The sequence below is a fragment of the Chelmon rostratus genome, chromosome 14 (genome assembly GCF_017976325.1).
Source record: "Chelmon rostratus isolate fCheRos1 chromosome 14, fCheRos1.pri, whole genome shotgun sequence".
Classification (NCBI taxonomy): domain Eukaryota; kingdom Metazoa; phylum Chordata; class Actinopteri; order Chaetodontiformes; family Chaetodontidae; genus Chelmon; species Chelmon rostratus.
In genome coordinates this window covers 19728366-19747492 of record NC_055671.1, presented here as the reverse complement: position 1 = coordinate 19747492, position 19127 = coordinate 19728366, and the positions used below count along the sequence as shown (strand labels likewise).

Sequence of the window (19127 nt, the reverse complement as noted above, 5' to 3'; positions counted from 1 at the left end):
AAAATGAGCATCATTTAACACCTTAGGCTAATAATTTTTAGGATAACATAAATAGAATTTTATATCGGAAATACATGATCTGCCATTCATATAATATACCTCACCAGGGCTTCTTCCTCCACCTGGTAACTCTATTCGTATGAGGACCAGATGCAAACGCCTGCAGTTTGTGGTCAGCAAGGATCAATTTAGGATTATTATATTGTTGTGAGACATTAGTTTCATCTGCACTAATCTCTTCCATTGCTGCTTGTGAGGTCAGCCCGTTGAATTTTTTCTGTTCCCTGACAAAACTTGTTGAATTCGACATGATGGACCTTATGCTGCATTTTACATGGAAATTTAGCATGTTGGTACTTTTCATATTTGATTTTTATTGTTATCAGGTCCCTCATGTAGTTCTGTACCTTGAGATAAGTATGTGGTCTTTAAGTAATCCTGGAGCGCCGTCTTGTGGACAAAGAAAACACTTACCACTGCCCCAGCTGCAGCTCAGTCGCCTGACTGCAGTCAGTTTTGCTTTCATAGCTCAGTAAAGTGTTCATTTGCTTTACATGTTATCGTTTGATACAGCATAGTCTGGTGGCCTGGTATATCTATATGTTCTGTTCAGTAAAGTTGTGTGAGATCTCACTCATCTTAAATCTTATACGATATCACTGTTTATAATCAATTAATCAAGCTGTTTCATCTGTAACAGATCAAACAGCTTGAAAATCATCTTCAGCTAGTAATATGACCTCCTGCCTCGATGGACTTACATACATTAGGAGACGCGGTTTCCCTTCAATTTCGGTCAGCTGAGCAGGCTTCTGTATTTATTTTGGATCATCTATTTGTTGATATTGAAGTACTCCATACACACAAGAGTAGCGTTTCTGCCGGATTTCGAACCAGCGACCTCTACTCACCTCTGTACTCCTTCAACGTTTTCCATTCATTTTCATGGTAGTTTTTCCATTCATTCTAGGGTGTAATATATTTTTGGCCACAAGCTGGGTTTTGGTGGCGCTGTTTCTCGCTTTTGGATAAAAGTAAGTTGAACCCATTACACATTCGAGTGAGAGACATCGGTGAAAGGTTTTATTTTTTCAGCTATACGGCATTTTTTCACGGTTGTGTTGTCCAACATTTCGAATGTAAATCCGACTCATTTTTTTTCGTAAATCAACGTTTCTCCGTCGCTCACGAGCAAACCTTTTTTCATCATAGATAAGACAAGGTGTAAGTAACCCTGTTTATTGTTAGCTAAGATAGCCTTTGCTAGCTGAGAGTCTAAAATGCAGTCATTTGCAAGCGAAGTGTGTTTCCCAAAAAGGTTTTTCAAAGTGTTCCTGAGCCCATGTAGTACACAATAATGTGTTTTACACACTTCCTTGTTTTGAATGACATTTTTTCGGGGTTGCGCCTTTCACATCCAATAGACCCACTGGCGGTGATTTGGGATTCATGCGGTTTGGGAAGTAGAGGAAGAGACGTGATAACCACTACGCTATGGAAACTACGCCCTACTAGTCCCATATGATGGCTTATGATTTTTTAAAGACAAAGAAATGCATACATTTTAAAGTTTCTCTCAATGTCAGGGGGATTGAACCTTAAGACCGTTGGTTTTGCGCTTTAATTTTGAAATCTAGACGTCCAAACCGGATGTGTGCTAATAATTTCATCATGTTAATGTCGTGCTTATTGTCATCTTGTTGCAGCTTCCAGCATAGAAATCAAGACATTTCATGTCAACAATAGACCGTCGTCGGACTAAATATGATTTATGCCTTACGTTTATGTATGGGTTTCCGTAGTGTAGTGGTTATCACGTTCGCCTAACACGCGAAAGGTCCCCGGTTCGAAACCGGGCGGAAACAAGATTTGATTTTCTCAAACAATTACACAAGTAAGTAAAAACAGAAATTAAGTGAGATGGTCACACCTGCAACAGAGCCACAATTCACTTTCTTTATCCTATCCTTGGTTGCACAACATGCTTTTGATATACCATGGCTTCATAAATGTCATATTTTATGTCACACCTTGGTGAGGTTTGTCTCGTCTTGGGGGTTTCTGTCTTGTCATTTCCAGTTTTATTTGGAAGGTCTAACTCTTCTCTCGTTTCAGAACATTTGCCCTTCCTCATGTGTCACCTGTTGTCTCCACCTGTTCCCCATTACCCTCCAAGTGTTTAAATAGTCGGCATCTTCCTTGTCTTTTGTCAGTGTGTCTTTGTCCGTAGGTTGATTCACCTGAGCCTGTCTTTGTCCCGGTGTCGTTGTTCTCGTAAGCCTTTGTGTTTTTTGTTTGTAAATTTAATAGTCTAGTTTTTGTTTTCCTGATCTTGTTAATAGCTTATCCGAATTGTAGTTCCTCGTTGAGTGATTTTTTGTTTGTTAACCTTTGTGATTTAGTGACTAGTTTCCTCCGTCTTTTAGGAGTGTATTTTGTTTTGTGAGATTTTCTAGTGAGGTTCTTTCCTTTGAGTTTATCTGTTTCATAGCCTTTTGTGTTCCTCCTCCCTTGGGAGCATTTTTGGTTTATCAAGTTTTGTAGCCTCTGTTGTTTATTTCTGATCCTCCTTTCGGAGCGTTTTTTGTTACTTTGCTCTTTTCTTTGAATTGTAGAAATTGATATTGTTCTCTTGATCATTGATTCCAGGTTAAGTTTCATAGCGTGTTGTTTTGCACTCAGCAAAGAGGTCCCTGGGTTGCTTGAAAATAAACCTGTGTTTGAAATCTCTGCATCTGAGTCCTGAATTGAGTCCCGGCCTGACATTTTATTTCAGAACTTTCCATTTCAAAACACAAAGAGCATCCTTCATCCTAAGCAGTTATTTTGTTTGCTCTGCTGGTTCAAAGTTTGGTTAATGGTTGATGTTTAACATATGCCTATCCTTCTGCAATCAGATATTTCAGAGTGACATTTTAATTTTGCCTACAGGGTCGATAGAGCTGACATCCTCTCTTTTTGTTGAACAGCTGAAATGGCATTAAATGGTAAAATCGCGGTGGTGACTGGAGCAGCGCAGGGCATAGGAAACGCAGTGACACAGATACTCCTTCAAAGTGGTGCTAAGGTAAAGTTAAGCTTCAAAAATGCAACATTATCCAATTTTGTGGGGCAGCTGCATTTGTTCGCAGCATTACAGATAAGAGCCAGCAGTGTTGTAATTAATGAATAGATTTGAAAACCAGACACATTTATTTAACAATGAGTCACTGTTACATTTAACTGTAAATGGTTTCAAACAATGCCCCGAGAACACGATAAGAGAGTTCATACTTTTCTGTTTTGCCTTATGTCCTTTTAAAACATTACCTGCTGTATGTTTGGCAGTTTATCGTGGCTTAGATATGGGTTAGAGTACTTGTTTTTAACCCTTTATAGGGCATTCATTGAAATACTTTGAAATTCAGAAATTCAACCTTAGAGTGTTATTGGAGAACACAACAAGAGTTCTGTTTTTGCCGACACAGACACCTTTCAAAATAAACAGTATAACAAGTATACATTGTATAACATACAGAGTACAACTTTATGTACTGTATAACAGCATAACACAGTACAACTTTATAAACTGAATAACATACACAGTATAACTTTAGACACCATTCATGTGATCTGCAATGTAGGGTGATCTCTTCTGATTGGCTGAGTGAGGACCACATGGTTCTAATAATAGATTTTATAACACACTTTACATTTGAATACAAATCTCAAAGTGCACAGTACAGGCAACAATAAAAGCAACAATAACTGTAAAAACAAGCAACACAGCAAAACAACAAAAAGCAATAAAAAACAGTCAGCAGATTAAGAAAAAACATGGTTCTTAACCCCACTGAGGTACAGGAGGTTGGCCATTTGTAAAAGGTGCAGAAATTACCAAAATAGTCACTTGCCCTATAAAGGGTTAAGTGATAAACCAACTACTTTCAAATAGTATATTTTAGTATATTTCTACAGCTCTGCATCTATTTGGGAGCAAAATCCAGCCATAAAAGTCAATGGACGCAGACTCAACCATGAAAAGCATGGAGATGTCCTGTCTGGCTCTCTGACGGACCTTCACCTGTACAGGTAGCCCTCCTGGATGTGAATGAAACTGCAGGGAAGAGTTTTAAGGAAGCCCTCGACAAACAGTACAGACGGGACCGAACTTTGTTCCTGAGCTGTGATGTTGAGTCAGAGGAACAGATCAAAGGTAACACACCCACACACATACTAGGGTTGGGAGACATGGCCGATAATTTGTATCACATGATTACGAAAATTAGGGGGATACTCCACTTAAAACATGATTGTACCTGTCTTCACTCTATTAACAATGTACAGAAACATCTTAAGAAAGAAAAGATGATGAGAAAAAACGTGTGTATTGGCTTGAGGAATGAAAACGAGGGTTAGGCCTGTGTTTTGGATGGACCTGCATCATAAAGTAGATAATTAGTAAATGTCCTGTGATTCATTGTTTGGAGTAGACAAGGGGTAGGATTAGCCATCTCAGTGAGCTCAGTGTCTCAACAGTGTTTTTCTCAGACGAAAATCATATGTGCAACAGTTAGTGCACCAGTGCATGTCTGTCAAGTACATTCAGATGCGGCAACAACAGACACACACAGCACACAGCAGAGGAGGCTTTCCTGTAACAACACAACCAGCTGAGCTTGTGTTGCAGTATGAAGTGTGGAGATAACGTCAGCTCTGGCTTTGTTGTTGGTTTCAAATGAGGCTTAATGTACTCTTGACTGTCCCTCAATATTAAATATCCTAACATCGCTCCAGCTTTTTGGTCTATAATGGATGCTACTGTCCACATTAGCCGTGGAACGTGCCAACACTAAATTTAAAAGGCAAACCAGCGAAATAAACAGTGAGGATGAAAATGGCAAAACTTACAGGTGAAGTTGATATCGATCATCCTTTAGCTTCAGTTTTGAAGCGAGTCCTGCATTAACTTGGCCCTCAAAGCAGCCTGAAGTAAAATAATTACTTGTAATTACTGGGTGTAACTCATCACAAATCACAGCCACTTTAAAGCATATTGTTTTTAATATGCTAAAACATTTATCATGGTAATAATGGTAATTAGAAATCCATGATGTGACAATGGTGATGGTGACAAAACCGGTATGAGCAAAGCTATGGGGAGTGTAAGGCAACTGAAACACGGTTAAAGTTCAGGATTAAACTGCTCATTTAGTTGAGCAGAGTTTTTAATCGTAGACCTAGAAACACACATGACAATGTGAGTCTACATTTCTTAATCTCTTTCATTTATTTAGTGAGGAAATCTCATTCACATCAAGATCACTTTTTCAAGAGAGACCTGAGCACAGCAGAAGGAATGGAACAGAGATAGGTCCAAATCTCTTAAGTGTAGTTCTCTCCTTGTTGCTACTAAGGACCATCTTACTTTTTCAGATAGTGAAATGTGATTTATCTCCTGTAAGGAAACACAGGGCTGTTAAACTGTATCAAGTTATCTCAAAGTATAATGAGCAGCATGACAGAAAGCTGCAAATATGGACATTGGTGTCAAATGAAAACGTAATCACTAACTGTGGCATTTTCTTCTTTCAAGCTGCCTTACAAAAAACGGTAGAAACCTTCGGTGGAATAGACATCCTGTGCAACAACGCCGGCATATTGAATGAGGGAGAATGGGAGAAAACAGTCTCCATAAACCTTGTAAGAATTTATACCGTGACCTCATCCAGGTCAGACGATAAGTGTCTACATTAACATTAACAAAAACTACACTCTCCTCAGCTCACATTTCCCCATGTGCCCTCATGTGCAGGCTAACTTATTATGATTATTATGATTATTTATTCAGTGGAGGACAGAAAGAGACATTGCTGTAAAAAATCAACACCAAAATAACAAATCTATGATGTAGGTGGGTCTTGTCAGGGTAACCTACCTGGCTCTGGAGCACATGAACAAGTTGACTGGAGGTCGAGGGGGAGTCGTTGTCAACATAGCATCCATGGCAGGTAAGGCAGCAAGTGGTTTCTTTGTATGTCCTCAAGCACGAAGCACAGACACAGAGCATTTTCAGTTTTGTGAACAGGTTGTGCAATTTAGAATTTAGATGGTCCATGAGTAAAAAGACTGTGTATTTTATTGAGCTAACAGTCCCTTTGGAAAATTCAGTGGAGGCAGCTTATGAAAGGAAGAAGACCAGGTATGCAGATTTAAAGACAGAATCTGAGCAGAGGGGATGGAAGACCAGGGTTTGAAGTGGGGTGTAGAGGTTTTGTTGCAGGGTCAGCTGTTTCACTGCTAAGAGAGCTGGGAGTGCAGGGGCAAACTTTAAGGAAGACAGTGAGGTAGATGTCAGATGAGGCTGCTAGGTCTAGTCAGTGGATATGGATTAGGAGAAATAATAGTAGTTTGGGGGTGAAATAGGGGCGGTGAGGGAGTAGGGGGAGGCAGAGGACATGCATGCCTAATCTGGCAGGAGAAGAGGTTAAAATCTGAACAAGACACCTCTCCTCTGCTCTGCTTTCCCCGCCCCATCTGCTCGCTCTCCCAATAGGAAGAGATTCAGGAAGAGGAAGTGTAGATAAGGTCGGGGTGTGGCCAGCTAGAGTCTCCTTTTGGGACCATATGGCCTGTTCCGGTGAGTTTGCATTGTAAGATACAGAGTTGGCCTGCTTGTTCTTTTTTGGTTGTTTTCCTGTTTTGTTTGCTTTTTGAAGGAAATGGTAGGGTTTGTTGCTTCTTGAAGGAAATGTTAGAAAAGGCCGCTAAATCTAATCTGTGGATTAGGCCTCCACCTTCAGAACCCTCTAAACTTTCTACCCCCTACCCGAACCAGGGTTTGTATTCCCATCCCGCTTTTATTGGTGCAGTTGGTGAGAGGCAGGGGTAGATGATGGTAGTGTGGCAATTGGCAGTTACATGTGGCATCAAGGCCTGTGCTAGCATTGTAGCAGCTAACAATAGCTAAAGCGGTGGTAGTCTGATAGTATCTTAGCAGTTAGTATTGGCAGCTAGTCGTTAACATTAACAGTATAGGTGAATCTAGCTGTATTGTCTTCTTCTGTTCCTCTTAGCAGGTAGTGGTTGGCATTTAGCATTAGCATTGGCATTAGCTAAATGGTTGCATCGGAACTGTATTGTCTTCTTCTGTTCTCCTTAGCGGTTAGCATTAGCATTAGCTAAATGGTAGCATTAGTACTGGCCACTACCTGGAGCATCTCCTAAACAGGCCTGGGTCAGTTGAACGTGCCTGTTTGGATTGTGTAGGAGCAGTGTGAACTGGCACTAGGGGGGGTGACTCTGGGACGCCGGAGTTCACCACCTAGCGTCCTGGAGGTGTAGTGGGACTAAGTAGGCGAAGCACCGTTGACCTTGCACCGTCACCTGATGACCCCCAGAGACGTGTTAGGAATCGCCGCTCTTTGGCATGTATAGAGGCAGATTAGAGCTCCAAGGTTCTTCACTGAGAACGAATCCTCTTTTTGAGCACAAGTATCTTGTGTTTAAATTAACTAAATTTGTCCACACTCTTTTGTTTCTAATTCTATTGGAATTTAAATATTCAATGTAAGCCAAAAGCAATCTATTCCATTTAAATGGAGTTGTTAGGTCAAAACTCCACCAGCTTTTTATTTGCAATGACAAATGCAATGAAGATGGGAGATTTAACAAGTGCCATCAGATCTCGACATCATTATTTTAAAGGGAAATTGTTGCATGGAAACAAGCAAATCTTGGAAGAGATTTTGTTCGTCCGTATTATTCTGGTTTTTGAAAACCCACATTCTACAGGTCTAGGTCCACTACTGAGCAGTCCCGTCTATACAGCCACGAAGCATGGCGTGGTCGGCTTTACTCGAGCCATGGCGGTAAGGAGGTTTTAAGATAAATAACAGCTTTTCCTTTTATTGTATGTAATTTTTATTTTGCCTCTGAGCAGCAGTTGAAGCGTAGTTGTGTGCATGTGTGTGTCTTACTAGGCTGCCTCTACCGCCTCAGGTTATGGTATACGGTTCAACGCGCTTTGCCCGGGTTTTGTCCAAACTGACCTCTTCTCCAACTTATTAGACAAATTGGGACAGTTTTCCCACCTTAAAGATGTGACCCAAGAACTGGCCGACAGGACAGGGGTGATAAAGTGAGTCTTTTCTTCTATCTTGTTTTGTTAAAGTTATAATCCTTTATATTTTCATGACATCAGATGTCATTTTTGATCGTGCTTATGGTCTGCATTTTTTACTTTTTGGTGGCTTTCAGTCTGAGAAAGAGCAAACATTACAAATTGTTTTAATCTTATGCAGCCTCTCGAGAGTTCCACTTACCTCAAGGGACGCACCCCTGACGTTTTTCTTCCCTCAGGTTTTACTCTTGAAAGTGTTGAACACTCGAGGCTAGCCTTTGCATGTCTGACCACAGTGCTATTATTGTCAAAGTACCATGACCGTGTGTGATAATGTTTACATCATCACTGTTAAATCAGTGTATCTTCTATTTCAGTGCGTCTCAGGCTGCCGAGTGCCTCCTCGAGTTGGTGACCGATGAGATGAAGAATGGGGAGGCCCTCGTGGTGAAATCGAACCTAAAAAAATATATAACATTTCTGTATTAAGCTAGTAGCTCCTGGCCACGACAGACCACAACACCATCATACAGAACCAATCCCTCTGACTGAATCCTGTAATGTTCCTCTGTGCTTTAATGTGCATAGAAAGACAAATGACCAATTTATAAAAAGCGATTGTCTGGTGTTTGTCTTATATAGCTATATATCTGACATGATAACAAATGTTAATAAAGAAATGAAAACTTGGTCATCATCCGTTCATCTGCTCGTTTTCAGTAATTTGCGGTTTCACAAACATCCTCAAAATGCAAAGGATTGTGGGTATAAGTGAGCACTGACGATTGATGCTCATATTCAGCTGTTGCCGAGTTAAAGTTATGGGAACAGGAATGATAAAATCCTACCTTTAGTATGAAGCAATACAAAAAGAACATCCTCTGAAAGGATCGTACAGTTGAATCGACACCTCTCTCAAACAGTTTCAACAAAAACTGAACATTATAGCCTTCATGAAGGTCGGTGTTATTTCAGGACTGTTGTATTAGACTGCATTAGTTTCAGCTACAGGGCCCTACTAAACTGGAAACTGACTGCAGATCAAATTAATCTATGTAATGTAGTGCAGACTCAACAAGCCAGACCAGATTAATCTGTTTAGGCTTCTGATCTTTTAAAACAGAGTCATGTCAACGCTACACCTGCAGAGGCTGCAGGACACATTTATCTAACACCTTTAGTTATTAGTTACTTTGCAGATTCAGATTAATCATTCAAAATATCACCAACAAGTAGAATGTGATGTATTATTATAGGTTAAGATAAGACTTTATTGATCCCAGGGGGAAATTCACAGGATATAAATTAAAGAACCATTAATGCATCAGTAATTATAATCAGATAATATAAAATATGCACATTACTCTAAAATGGCCCATTCTACATAGTAGTACTTTTACTTTTGGTACTTTGAGTAGTATATCTTCATGAATTTTGAATGCAGAACTTGTAACAGTATACATATTTCTACACTTTGGAATCGCTTCTTTCACTTAAGTAAACATTAACTACTTTGTAATGCTGAATAGCAAAGGTACAGCATCTGCAATAAGTTGTGAAGAACAGCTGGTGGAGGAATGCAAAAAAAAAAACTGTTTTAATTCAGACAATTCCCTAAAAAGTAGAACTTAATTATAAGAGGGATCCACTACACAGTGGACACAACAGCATGATGATAAATACACATAAAGTTCTCTGCACTCTCAGGCAAAAATAAATCATTTTAATGTTTGCTGATTTATTATGCATTAAAATATTTATTCTCTCCAAACGAGAATTACATGATGTTATTTGCAGAAAGATATTTTAGCTGAAATTACTTGTCTGCTGTACAAAGCACAAAGTCACTAAACCAATGAAGGAAAAGTCACATATTCTTTTCCTTTTGGCAATATCAGGAGGGCCTCTCCATTCTTCGTCTCATCTGTCAGCAGCTCGAGGAGGGACTCTGCTACCTCAGCTACACTGAAATAAAACGGCACAGTTACTTCAGTGAACGTGCATGTGCACAGCATCATCTATGGTCATGATAATGTGCTTCCATGGGATTGTTTTTGTACTTATAATCAATGCTCTGAATGGAATTAAGGCAAATCTGGTGCAGAACAAACAGTAGAAAAGGTTTAACAGAGCCCAGAACTAAATGTAGGTTTTTCAGAGGTAAAGACTCACGTTAAAACCCCAATATTATCTACTATTTTTTGGCCTGCATCAGCCAGGTGGGAATATTGCCCCAGTTTGGATGGAAAGGCGGTGAAAAGCTCAGTTTGGACGACACCTGGGCAAAGAGCGTTGACTCTTACACCGTAGCCTGATGCAGCAGAGGCAGCCTGGTGAAAGATACACACATACACACAATTAAGCTTCAACTATTTGCATGCACAGTTTATAATACAAGCAATGAAAGGAAAAAGCTGCTGTGTCTGTCTCGCTCCTACATTATACGACTTTTATTGTACTGTACTGTGCAAAACAAGGTATGCAAACAACGTTAGTGGATCCATGATGATCATAAGGACTAGCACAAGTTAGCTAGCTTGTGATCTATCCATCCCACTGCATGTGTGCAAGACTTTATCCAAACATGGAAAACTGTTTAATTGACACCTGTTTTTTATTTCTGCTGCAAATTCTTGCACACAGAAGTTTTCTTCATCTGTCTGGACTTGATCGTAAGAAAACCTTGCTTACCGCCACGGCTCGAGTGAAGCCGACCACTCCGTGCTTTGTGGCTGTATAGACAGGACAGGTCAGCAGAGGACCGAGACCTGTAGGATGCAAGTTAGATCAGTCAGTATTGGAGTTAAAAATGTGGCTAATAGGGATGCACAAACTTCCTGTCTGCATTGTGTCTTATTTTCATGCAACAGTGTCGACACCTGGTGTCATTTGTTGCATTTTCTCATCGTGTGCTGTCTAACTATTGGTTTACTGACTAAAATATTGCCCAAAGGCAAACACAGAAATCATGAACACTATATTACATGATTAATGCTTTATGGACTTGTGTTACTTTCAGATGCATTGGATTAGCTGTTGGCTTCTTTGCACCATTTAAGCATCTTTTATAAAGAAGTTTGTTCATCTGATCCACTAATTATTCATGTTATTGCCCGTGTGCAGATCAGCAGTTCATGATAGAGACACAAACATGGCACAGCTGTGTCTCACAAGACTGGATAAACATTATAGTGAATTACATGTGTCTGATAAGTGTGTCAATGGCCCCAGTTGCTGGTTTTATTGTTCTACAAACAAGGATATAAAAAAATCATGAGTGGAACATCCTGTACAGCCCTCCAGATAATGTCATCATAACTGCCTTTCTCATTGTCATCAACGAGACAAATATGTCTGCTCTCTCTTTCCAGACTCTGCCCCCTGCTTTAAAAAACATGGCTGCACCCAGTGAGGCTTCATTTGGGTTGCCTGCTGTGAATTTTGAATGGAATAAAGTGGTGTTTACAAAGAAAGTGTCAAGTTGCAAATGCAGAAAAAACTATTAACAAATAAGTGTTACTCAAGTAGTCTTTGAGCACCACTTGAGTAACACTTGAGTGAGCTTGAAGTGTAAGTAGCTGCTGAATTGGCTCTACTCTTGCATTACTCACACTTGCATTATAATTGTATTATATCACCAATGTGTTGGAAACATACTTAAATATACTTCAAATTAAGTGAAATTAAAGTACACTTTAAATATGCTGCTAATAGTGTACAACAGGCTTGAAAATTAAGTAAATTTTCTAAAAAAACTAACAATAAAGCACACTGTTTATAAATACTTTGAAATACCACTTTAAGTACTGCAGAATTAGTATATTCACGTGCACGTTTTGAAAGTATATGTCAAACATGCTCCAAATTAAGCACAAAATATAAAAGTGTACTTGTACTGACTTTTCGATTCTGAGTTTATGTTTTTAATACACTAAAGTAAACTACTGTTTGACCAGGTATGACCACACAAAACTAACTAAAACAAATGTCTTTGTGCTCTTTTTTCTTAAGGAAACCAAAGAACACTGTTGTCTTTTGTGTAGTAAATCGTGGGCTTTACCTGCCAGGGATGCTGTGTTGACGATGACCCCTCCCCGACCTCCACTCAGCTTGCTCATGTGCTCCTGAGCCAGGTAAGTTCCTCTTATGACACCCACCTACAACACAGGATTGTTAACCAAATCCTTAATTTACACTCTAAGTGCTGAAAAGAAAGAAATCTTAATGTTTCTGTTTGCTGTGGTGCAAGATGTGTTTCATGAAACACTGCAAGTGCAACATGTTGTGGTGCAATTTCCCTTGTGGGTGTGGTGCCACCGAGTAAAAGTAATGCATAATCCCAACCAGATGCAGTTTGCTGCTTCTTACAAGGTTTATGGAGACAGTTTTCTCCCAGGCACTCTCATTCAAGATGCCAGCGTTGTTGCACACGATGTCTATTCCTCCAAATGTTTCTGCGGTTTTCTGAAAGGCAGCTTGAGCAATGGAAAAAAAAATAGCAGTTTACCAAGTGGAGCACTTTCTCTTAAAGTATACGACCTACTTAGACCTAATTAGTGTGGCATCGGTGTCTGTAGAGCTGCAACGATTAATCGATTACCCGATCAACAGAAATTCAGCTTCAGACTGTTTGTCGGACAAAACGAGACATTTGCAGACCTTCTAACTGTGGGAACCTGTGATGGTAATTTTACTATTTTCAGACGTTTGATAGCCCAAATAATTAACAGAAAATATAATCTACAGTTTTAGCTCTCACTCACTGACATGAAATTGGATTTAATTAACTGTAGTAACTTTCTGAAATATGGACAATGTAAGTACGTTCATAAACTTTGAACCTCACCTTAACTTCCGTCTGAGCACATTAAGCCCTTGACCTGTTTTTCTTCTCCGTGATGTTGGCATGACCATTTAAAATCTCAGCAGAAGATTTTCTCACACAGTAATTAACGGATCTGTGCACTTCAAACTACTCTGAGGTGTTGTTCTGCACCTGGGCTTTAGTGCCATTCGATCGTCTTAACTCAAGGCATACTATCCTTGAGTTTGACAGCTTCCTGTTGATTGAAACTCCTGGTTGCAAAACTAAATCTCAAAAAACTTGGCAATCATGATTAGTTTCATGTGTGTCTAAGCTTGTTTATGTCAGTAAATGTGAGTCCAGCTTTTTTCTTTATCGAGTGTGTGTGTGTGTGTGCATGTTACCTTTGATCTGCTCCTCTGATTCAACATTACATTTCAGGAACAAAGTTCTCTCCTGTCCGTACTGTTTCTCGAGGGCTTCCATTAAATTCTTTGCTGCAGTTTCATTCACATCCAGGAGGGCTACCTGCAGGTGCAGACACTCAGATAGTTAGGTACGCCCACCTAATGCAGTCTAATGTAACAGTCCTGCATTAAATCTGTTCAGTTTTTGTTGAAATGGCTTCAGAGTGGTGCTGAATGAACTGTATGACCATCTGTAACTGGATCCTAGCATTCCCATTACATAACATGTTTCATTAAACACACCTCTGCTTCACAAATTACTTCCAAATGCATCTCCTCCAGTTTTTTCATGTAGTCTAAATGAAATAATCAGGCTTTTCTTCACTTAAGAAAACTCTTGAAACATTTCTGCAACATTAGTTTTTATAAGAAAACAAAAACTTAAAGGACCCCAGACCAAAATTACCTTTTTCTCCCTATCAATGCAATTTGGATGCTGAAAATCATATGCATAACAACTGGTAAGTGCAGCTGTCAAAAAGGCGAATGTAGTGGAGTAAAAATGCAACATTTTCCTCTAGAAGTTTTGTGGAGTGGAGTTATAGAGCAACATAAAATGGAAATACCCAAGTACAGTAGCCTGGAAGTACCTCAAAGGTGATTTTGAGACAGTACTTGAGCAAAAATACACAGTCTGCATGGTTTACATATGTTGCAAGGATGCACAATGAACCTGTGCTTGCAGTCACAGAGTCACACAGACAAAAGGGCTTTTCTACACAACTGAGGCAAAAACTTTACCTTGGCACCGTTTTGCAGGAGTATCTCCACCATTGCTTTTCCTATTCCCATCGCTGCTCCAGTCACTACTGCGATTTTACCGTTTAAAGCCATTTCTGCTGCTCAGTCAGAGGAGAGGAGGCTGTGAGGCAACCCTGACCCGCAGGAAATAAAAAAGATATGAAGCGAGAGACGCTGGTGTGCTTTTAATCTGCCACCGCCCACCAGGAAAATTTACCAAACGAGTCAAAGGTTATGAAGGGAAGTGAAAAAAACGCATTCCTTACATGTTGAGAAGTGTTAGTGGGGAAGAGGAATAAATGCAGTCCGGTGTGTTTTGAATTGAGGAGGAAATGTTCTGTAGATGTTAAAACATGTTTAAAGTTCGCACTGAGAGCAGAAGTGGTTGTGAAACAAACCTTAGATTAGATTAGATAAGACTTTATTGATCTCACAATCGAGAAATCCACCCTTACAGAAGCTCTTCAGAACACAAGGGTGCTAATAAGAACAAATTACAACAGTGACAGTTTAAAGTGACCTTTTCCCTGCAGTAGTGGATCTGGATGTTTATAATCAGAGAAGAACAAATAAGAACAAACATTACAACTGTAAAGTTTAAAGTGACTTAAAGTGACTTTTGCCCTGTAGTAGTGGATTTGGATGTTTATAATCAGAGAAGAACAGAGGTTATTGCACATAATAGCTATACATTGGATTGTACAGTCTGACAGCAGAGGAATGAATGAATGACCTGCAGCAGCGCTACAATAGGAAGAACAAGAACAATAAAGATGCAAATAAAGGTGCAAATAAGAACAAATAGAGCGATAAATTACAACTGTAGAAGTTTAAAGTGTCTTTTGCCCAGCAGTAGTGGATTTGGATGTTTGTAATCAGAGAATAACAGAGGTAATTGCACATAATAACTATACATTGGAGTTGTACAGTCTGACAGCGGTGGGAATGAATGACCTGTGGTAGTGCTCCTTCCTGCTCTGAGGGTGTCTCAGTCGGCCACTGAAGGAGCGGCACAGCTCCTCTACAGTCCGGTGCGGTGGGTGAGATCCTTCATGGCCTGCCTGATCCTCCATTGTTGCTCGCGCTGGATTCCCTCTGTTCCTTTCTGTCCCCTGAGTTAAAAGCCCTTTTCTTCTGGTTCAGGAGGGCTTTGGGCTCAGGGGTGACCCAGCGGTGGTTGTTGGAGAAGCACCGTACCCTCCGAGTTGGCACAGTGCTATCCACACAGAAGTTTATGTAGTCTGTGATGCAGTGTGTGAGGCCGTCGATGTCATCTCTATAAGAACCTGCTGAAACAAATCAGATCGTTGTGTAGAGGATTAACATACAGGAACTGATATCTTAATCTTAATCTTAAATAAATACTGATCAATAATCGTCAGCCGATTGATTTAACTTATAGGTGGCATGTGAGTTGGGTGAGTTTAGTTTTGTCAAAGGAGTCAAAGCCCTGCATGGCATAAAACAAATTTGCTTTCAAAAACTTTGCATTTTAATACATTTTCCTTGACATCACATACAGATGCATGCTTAAAATTAAATGCACTTTTTTTGCTTCGCTGAGACACCCTCTTCAATTCGGCATATGTTTCTATTGGCAAGTATTTTAGTTAAAGAAAAAAAAACCTGCCATCACAAAAACTCCCCATGTGGGCCACACGTGAGCCTACCGGTGAATTCCATCAATGCCGAATTTAAGAGCGTCTCCTGGCATCTCCACTTATCACCACTTAGTTAGAATTTGAGTATTTCGTATCTGCTTTGTATAGAAGGCAGCATACAACTGACACATTTTTAAACGGAGTTTGGAATGACTGTACCGAGGAAAAACATTTTCCGAGCCCAAACACGCGCTGTTTAAAAATATATGTTGGATGCAGTGGCGGCTGGTGGTGAAATTTGGTGGGTGGGCTATCAAATGCATAATACCGATTAAATAGTTAACATACCTGCAAAAGCAACATCACCTATGATACACACAATTACACAAATTACAGGTACACTATACTTTTTTAGTGCTCTACATTAACACACACTCTCTCTATCTCTCTCTCTCTCTCTCTCACACACACACACACAGATACACACTACAAGACGTGTTCCAACTGCACCGACTGCCCACAGATAGCCTGCTGCAACTGTTTATTACAACTGTTTGACCACATGTAGTGCCAAACACGCCTTCAGTTCAATAACCTCAGCAAAAACAACGTGTCACAGTCCTTTAACAGGTCTACATGGGCCTACCTTATTTGAAAAGAAGCTCACATCGACGGCCGTTGGGATGCAAACAGGTTAATCATGTCTTAGAAGTCTGGTAATTTTTGGATGAAGTCCCTCTCGATAGACAGCATGGCAAAGTGCATTCAATCTGTCCTGCCCCATCGTACTTCGGAGAAACGCTTTAATCCTCTGCAGCGTACTGAAACACCTCTCTGACTCTGCAGATGTCATCGGAGTCGTGATTTCTATTTGTGTTGATTTCAGTGTCTCAGAAAAAGTGCTCTGAAGGTTGTTCTCCGTCAGCATCCTTAAAAGTGACAAAGCCGACTTTAACCCCCGAACTCCGCATGACTGTAGGCTACATCCAAATCAGCTCACCTTTCAATTTCTCTTCACGTCGGTTGGCTGATGTGATCCTAGGCTCTTAACTTCCATCTTTTCCTCCAAAGACATTGAGGAAAATGGTCAAGAAAGCAAATAATCCACCTCGTTCATGCCAACGCCCGCCATAGCTGAACTTCTCCGTCCTTCCCATCTCTGGCACAGACAGCAGCACCGCTGCGTTTCCTTGCTGCTATTGGTCAAAAGCCCGCAGGCCGCTGACACCTGCCAATCACTTACAAGAATGAAATGAATAAAAGCGGACTGTTCGTGCTGGGGATGTAAAAAATAAGCCCATTTAGAGATATTCTATGTTTTTCTTTTGGCTGACCTAAACTCAAAACAATCTGTTGTGAGTTATTTAAAAAATAATTTTCTCATCTTTTGTGTGCTAGCTTGGTCAGTTTGACCCATAAACTACTGTATCAGAGTTTTAGTGGCTTGAAATGAATTGAGGAGCTGAAATACTAAAGATAAGTTATGTTTGTTAAAGATAAGTAAGTAAGTAAGTAAAACTAATTTCTAAAACTATAAATTGCTTCATAGTTACAAAACATATTAAAAGCCTGTATTTAAGAGGCCCAGTGGAGGTGTGTGGGATCTGCATCTTACTGTAATAATGGTGGGGCAAAAAATGTTAGAGGCCTTAAAAGAAATTGGAAGAATTTTGCATTTGTTTTGAATTTGTAATTGTGCCACAGCTTCTTGGCTGTTTCTTATACATGTAGTCACTTAAAGTCATCACAGTCTTTACACTTCTGGCATAACCTGTGATAGATATAGATAAGATACCCCCAGTGGTGATTTTAATTTTACGTATCTACATATTTTATGATAACATGATAAATACTATCTATTCAAGGGCATTTGTTTTTGTACTGATATCTCTTTCACACTGAATAAAATTAAGTCATTTTAAAAGGCCAAATTCACTTAAATATAATGAAAATTCGACAACTTTAAAGTGCTATGTCTAAATGATGATTTAATCTAATTTAATTGTCTTCTCTGCCAAATGCTACTAGCAGTAGTAGCAAACTAGTAGTAGGCTGGTAGTATCAAAGAAGGAGTTGGGTTCCTGTCCTATAATGAAAATATGATATTATGACTTAAATGATGGAATTTATATCTTCTATGCCATTTTTACACATCAACAAAAAATCCGACCTTATAGGAAGATAAAGCAGACATCTTGCTGCAGTTGGGAACTTTTAAAAACATTTTTATAATTCTCATAAAAATCAATTTCATATTTTGCTCTGAACAAATGAATAGCTCCTCACATGAATCTCTCTGTTGGCTTCCTAAAAATCTGTCACCAAGTCATCAAGCTCAACCTGCAAACAAAATTTCAAATGGAGAAAATCGCTACCATACAACACTATTTGTGTTTTCTCACTTATTTGCAAAGGTCAGTTCCCAAAGTTGCTGCTAATTGGCTTTGAACGACCTTCAAGTACGATACCTCTCAGGACACAAGTGTGTTCCTTAAATCATTTTTCCCCACCCGGAGGTCAAAGCTTTTCCACGGACTTAAAAGATGGATCAGAAAAGAAAAAAACACATTTTACTGCTCCAGATAATTTTCGTTCACTTTCTCTGTAAATATCTGCATGATTTTACTCAAAATGAGGGTCACAGAGAGACACTGCTTGATTCTAAGGGGTTATAAAGGCAACCAAAAAGGCTGAAGACCACCACTAACTATGCTGTACCTTCATGGTGGATCAGAAGACCTGGTAGTTGCCTGCCTTTCAATATTTAATGTGCTACTCCTGTACCGTTACGCTGTGTATATATCAGACACATGAAATGTAAAGCGTTGCACGTCTGGGTGTTATTTTCATAAATAAACACGAAAGGTTAACCAGTCTATTTGATTTAGTGCTGATCTGGGTTCCCTCATTGACTTTCTGTCAATGATCCAACAGTAAAATATATTCACAGTACATATGCAGTGTATGAGTTACTCCTTTAGGGAACTGATGATGATGTGTGTGTGTGTGTGTGTGTGTGTGCCTAAAGGGTTGTTGCTTAAAGGGTTTTGAAAAGCAAACTGTGCATGCTTCTGTAACTGTAGAGTTAACTCTATAGAGTAGAGTGAGGGTCGGCATAGAGAGTTCAGTCACAGCCACAAGAAATGTGTTGCATGCAAATGTGAAGCAACAGCATATCAGCACTGACTCTGCTCAGAGGTCAACAGGCTGGGATGCTGCTCTGTACATTAATGTCACTCTTGTTTGATGCAACAGGAACCATGTTGTTGCAGCTAACAGGATCACACAAAATCTATCAATTAAGACATTTTTGTGGGAAGTTGTGTCTGCGGCCTTGACCCCTGAGTCCAGAATGAGCCATGAAGCGCCTGAGGCTCACTAGTTGTCCTGGGATCCACACAAGAAGAGCAACA

The 19127-nt window shown here is 39.8% G+C and overlaps 2 protein-coding genes and 1 non-coding gene across 3 annotated transcripts; 2 read left to right on the top strand and 1 right to left on the bottom strand.

Annotated features, from left to right (window-relative positions):
- Positions 1-1792: 1792 nt before the first annotated feature.
- trnav-aac lies at positions 1793-1865 on the top strand. Its single transcript has one exon. It is a non-coding gene; the product is annotated as a tRNA-Val (tRNA).
- A 1109-nt stretch (positions 1866-2974) lies between these two features.
- Positions 2975-8791, top strand: LOC121617635 (15-hydroxyprostaglandin dehydrogenase [NAD(+)]-like). The gene is made up of 7 exons (XM_041952834.1): positions 2975-3067; positions 4072-4195; positions 5576-5682; positions 5894-5990; positions 7774-7850; positions 7962-8119; positions 8479-8791. Exons 1-7 carry the CDS (start codon positions 2975-2977, stop codon positions 8588-8590), a joined length of 768 nt encoding a protein of 255 aa, XP_041808768.1. The 3' UTR covers positions 8591-8791.
- Positions 8792-9360: 569 nt separating this feature from the next.
- LOC121617353 (15-hydroxyprostaglandin dehydrogenase [NAD(+)]-like) lies at positions 9361-14308 on the bottom strand. Its single transcript, XM_041952508.1, has 7 exons — positions 14114-14308; positions 13310-13433; positions 12470-12576; positions 12162-12258; positions 10793-10869; positions 10274-10431; positions 9361-10066 (listed from the first exon to the last, which is right to left on the bottom strand). The coding sequence occupies exons 1-7, from the start codon at positions 14204-14206 to the stop codon at positions 9949-9951; spliced, it is 774 nt and encodes a 257-aa protein (XP_041808442.1). The 5' UTR covers positions 14207-14308; the 3' UTR covers positions 9361-9948.
- Positions 14309-19127: the final 4819 nt, after the last annotated feature.

What these genes read in the sequence shown, in the direction of transcription:
- LOC121617635 (XM_041952834.1), top strand. Translation starts at nt 2,975, where the DNA reads ATGGCATTAAATGGTAAAATCGCGGTGGTGACTGGAGCAGCGCAGGGC. An exon ending in TCCTTCAAAGTGGTGCTAAG is followed by an intron (nt 3,068 to 4,071) that starts GTAAAGTTAAGC and finishes TCACCTGTACAG; the next exon opens with GTAGCCCTCCTGGATGTGAA. An exon ending in GACAGGACAGGGGTGATAAA is followed by an intron (nt 8,120 to 8,478) that starts GTGAGTCTTTTC and finishes CTTCTATTTCAG; the next exon opens with TGCGTCTCAGGCTGCCGAGT.
- LOC121617353 (XM_041952508.1), bottom strand. Translation starts at nt 14,206, where the DNA reads ATGGCTTTAAACGGTAAAATCGCAGTAGTGACTGGAGCAGCGATGGGA. An exon ending in AAACTGTCTCCATAAACCTT is followed by an intron (nt 12,259 to 12,469) that starts GTAAGAAGCAGC and finishes CCTGTGTTGTAG; the next exon opens with GTGGGTGTCATAAGAGGAAC. An exon ending in GATAATATTGGGGTTTTAAC is followed by an intron (nt 10,067 to 10,273) that starts GTGAGTCTTTAC and finishes GTTTTATTTCAG; the next exon opens with TGTAGCTGAGGTAGCAGAGT.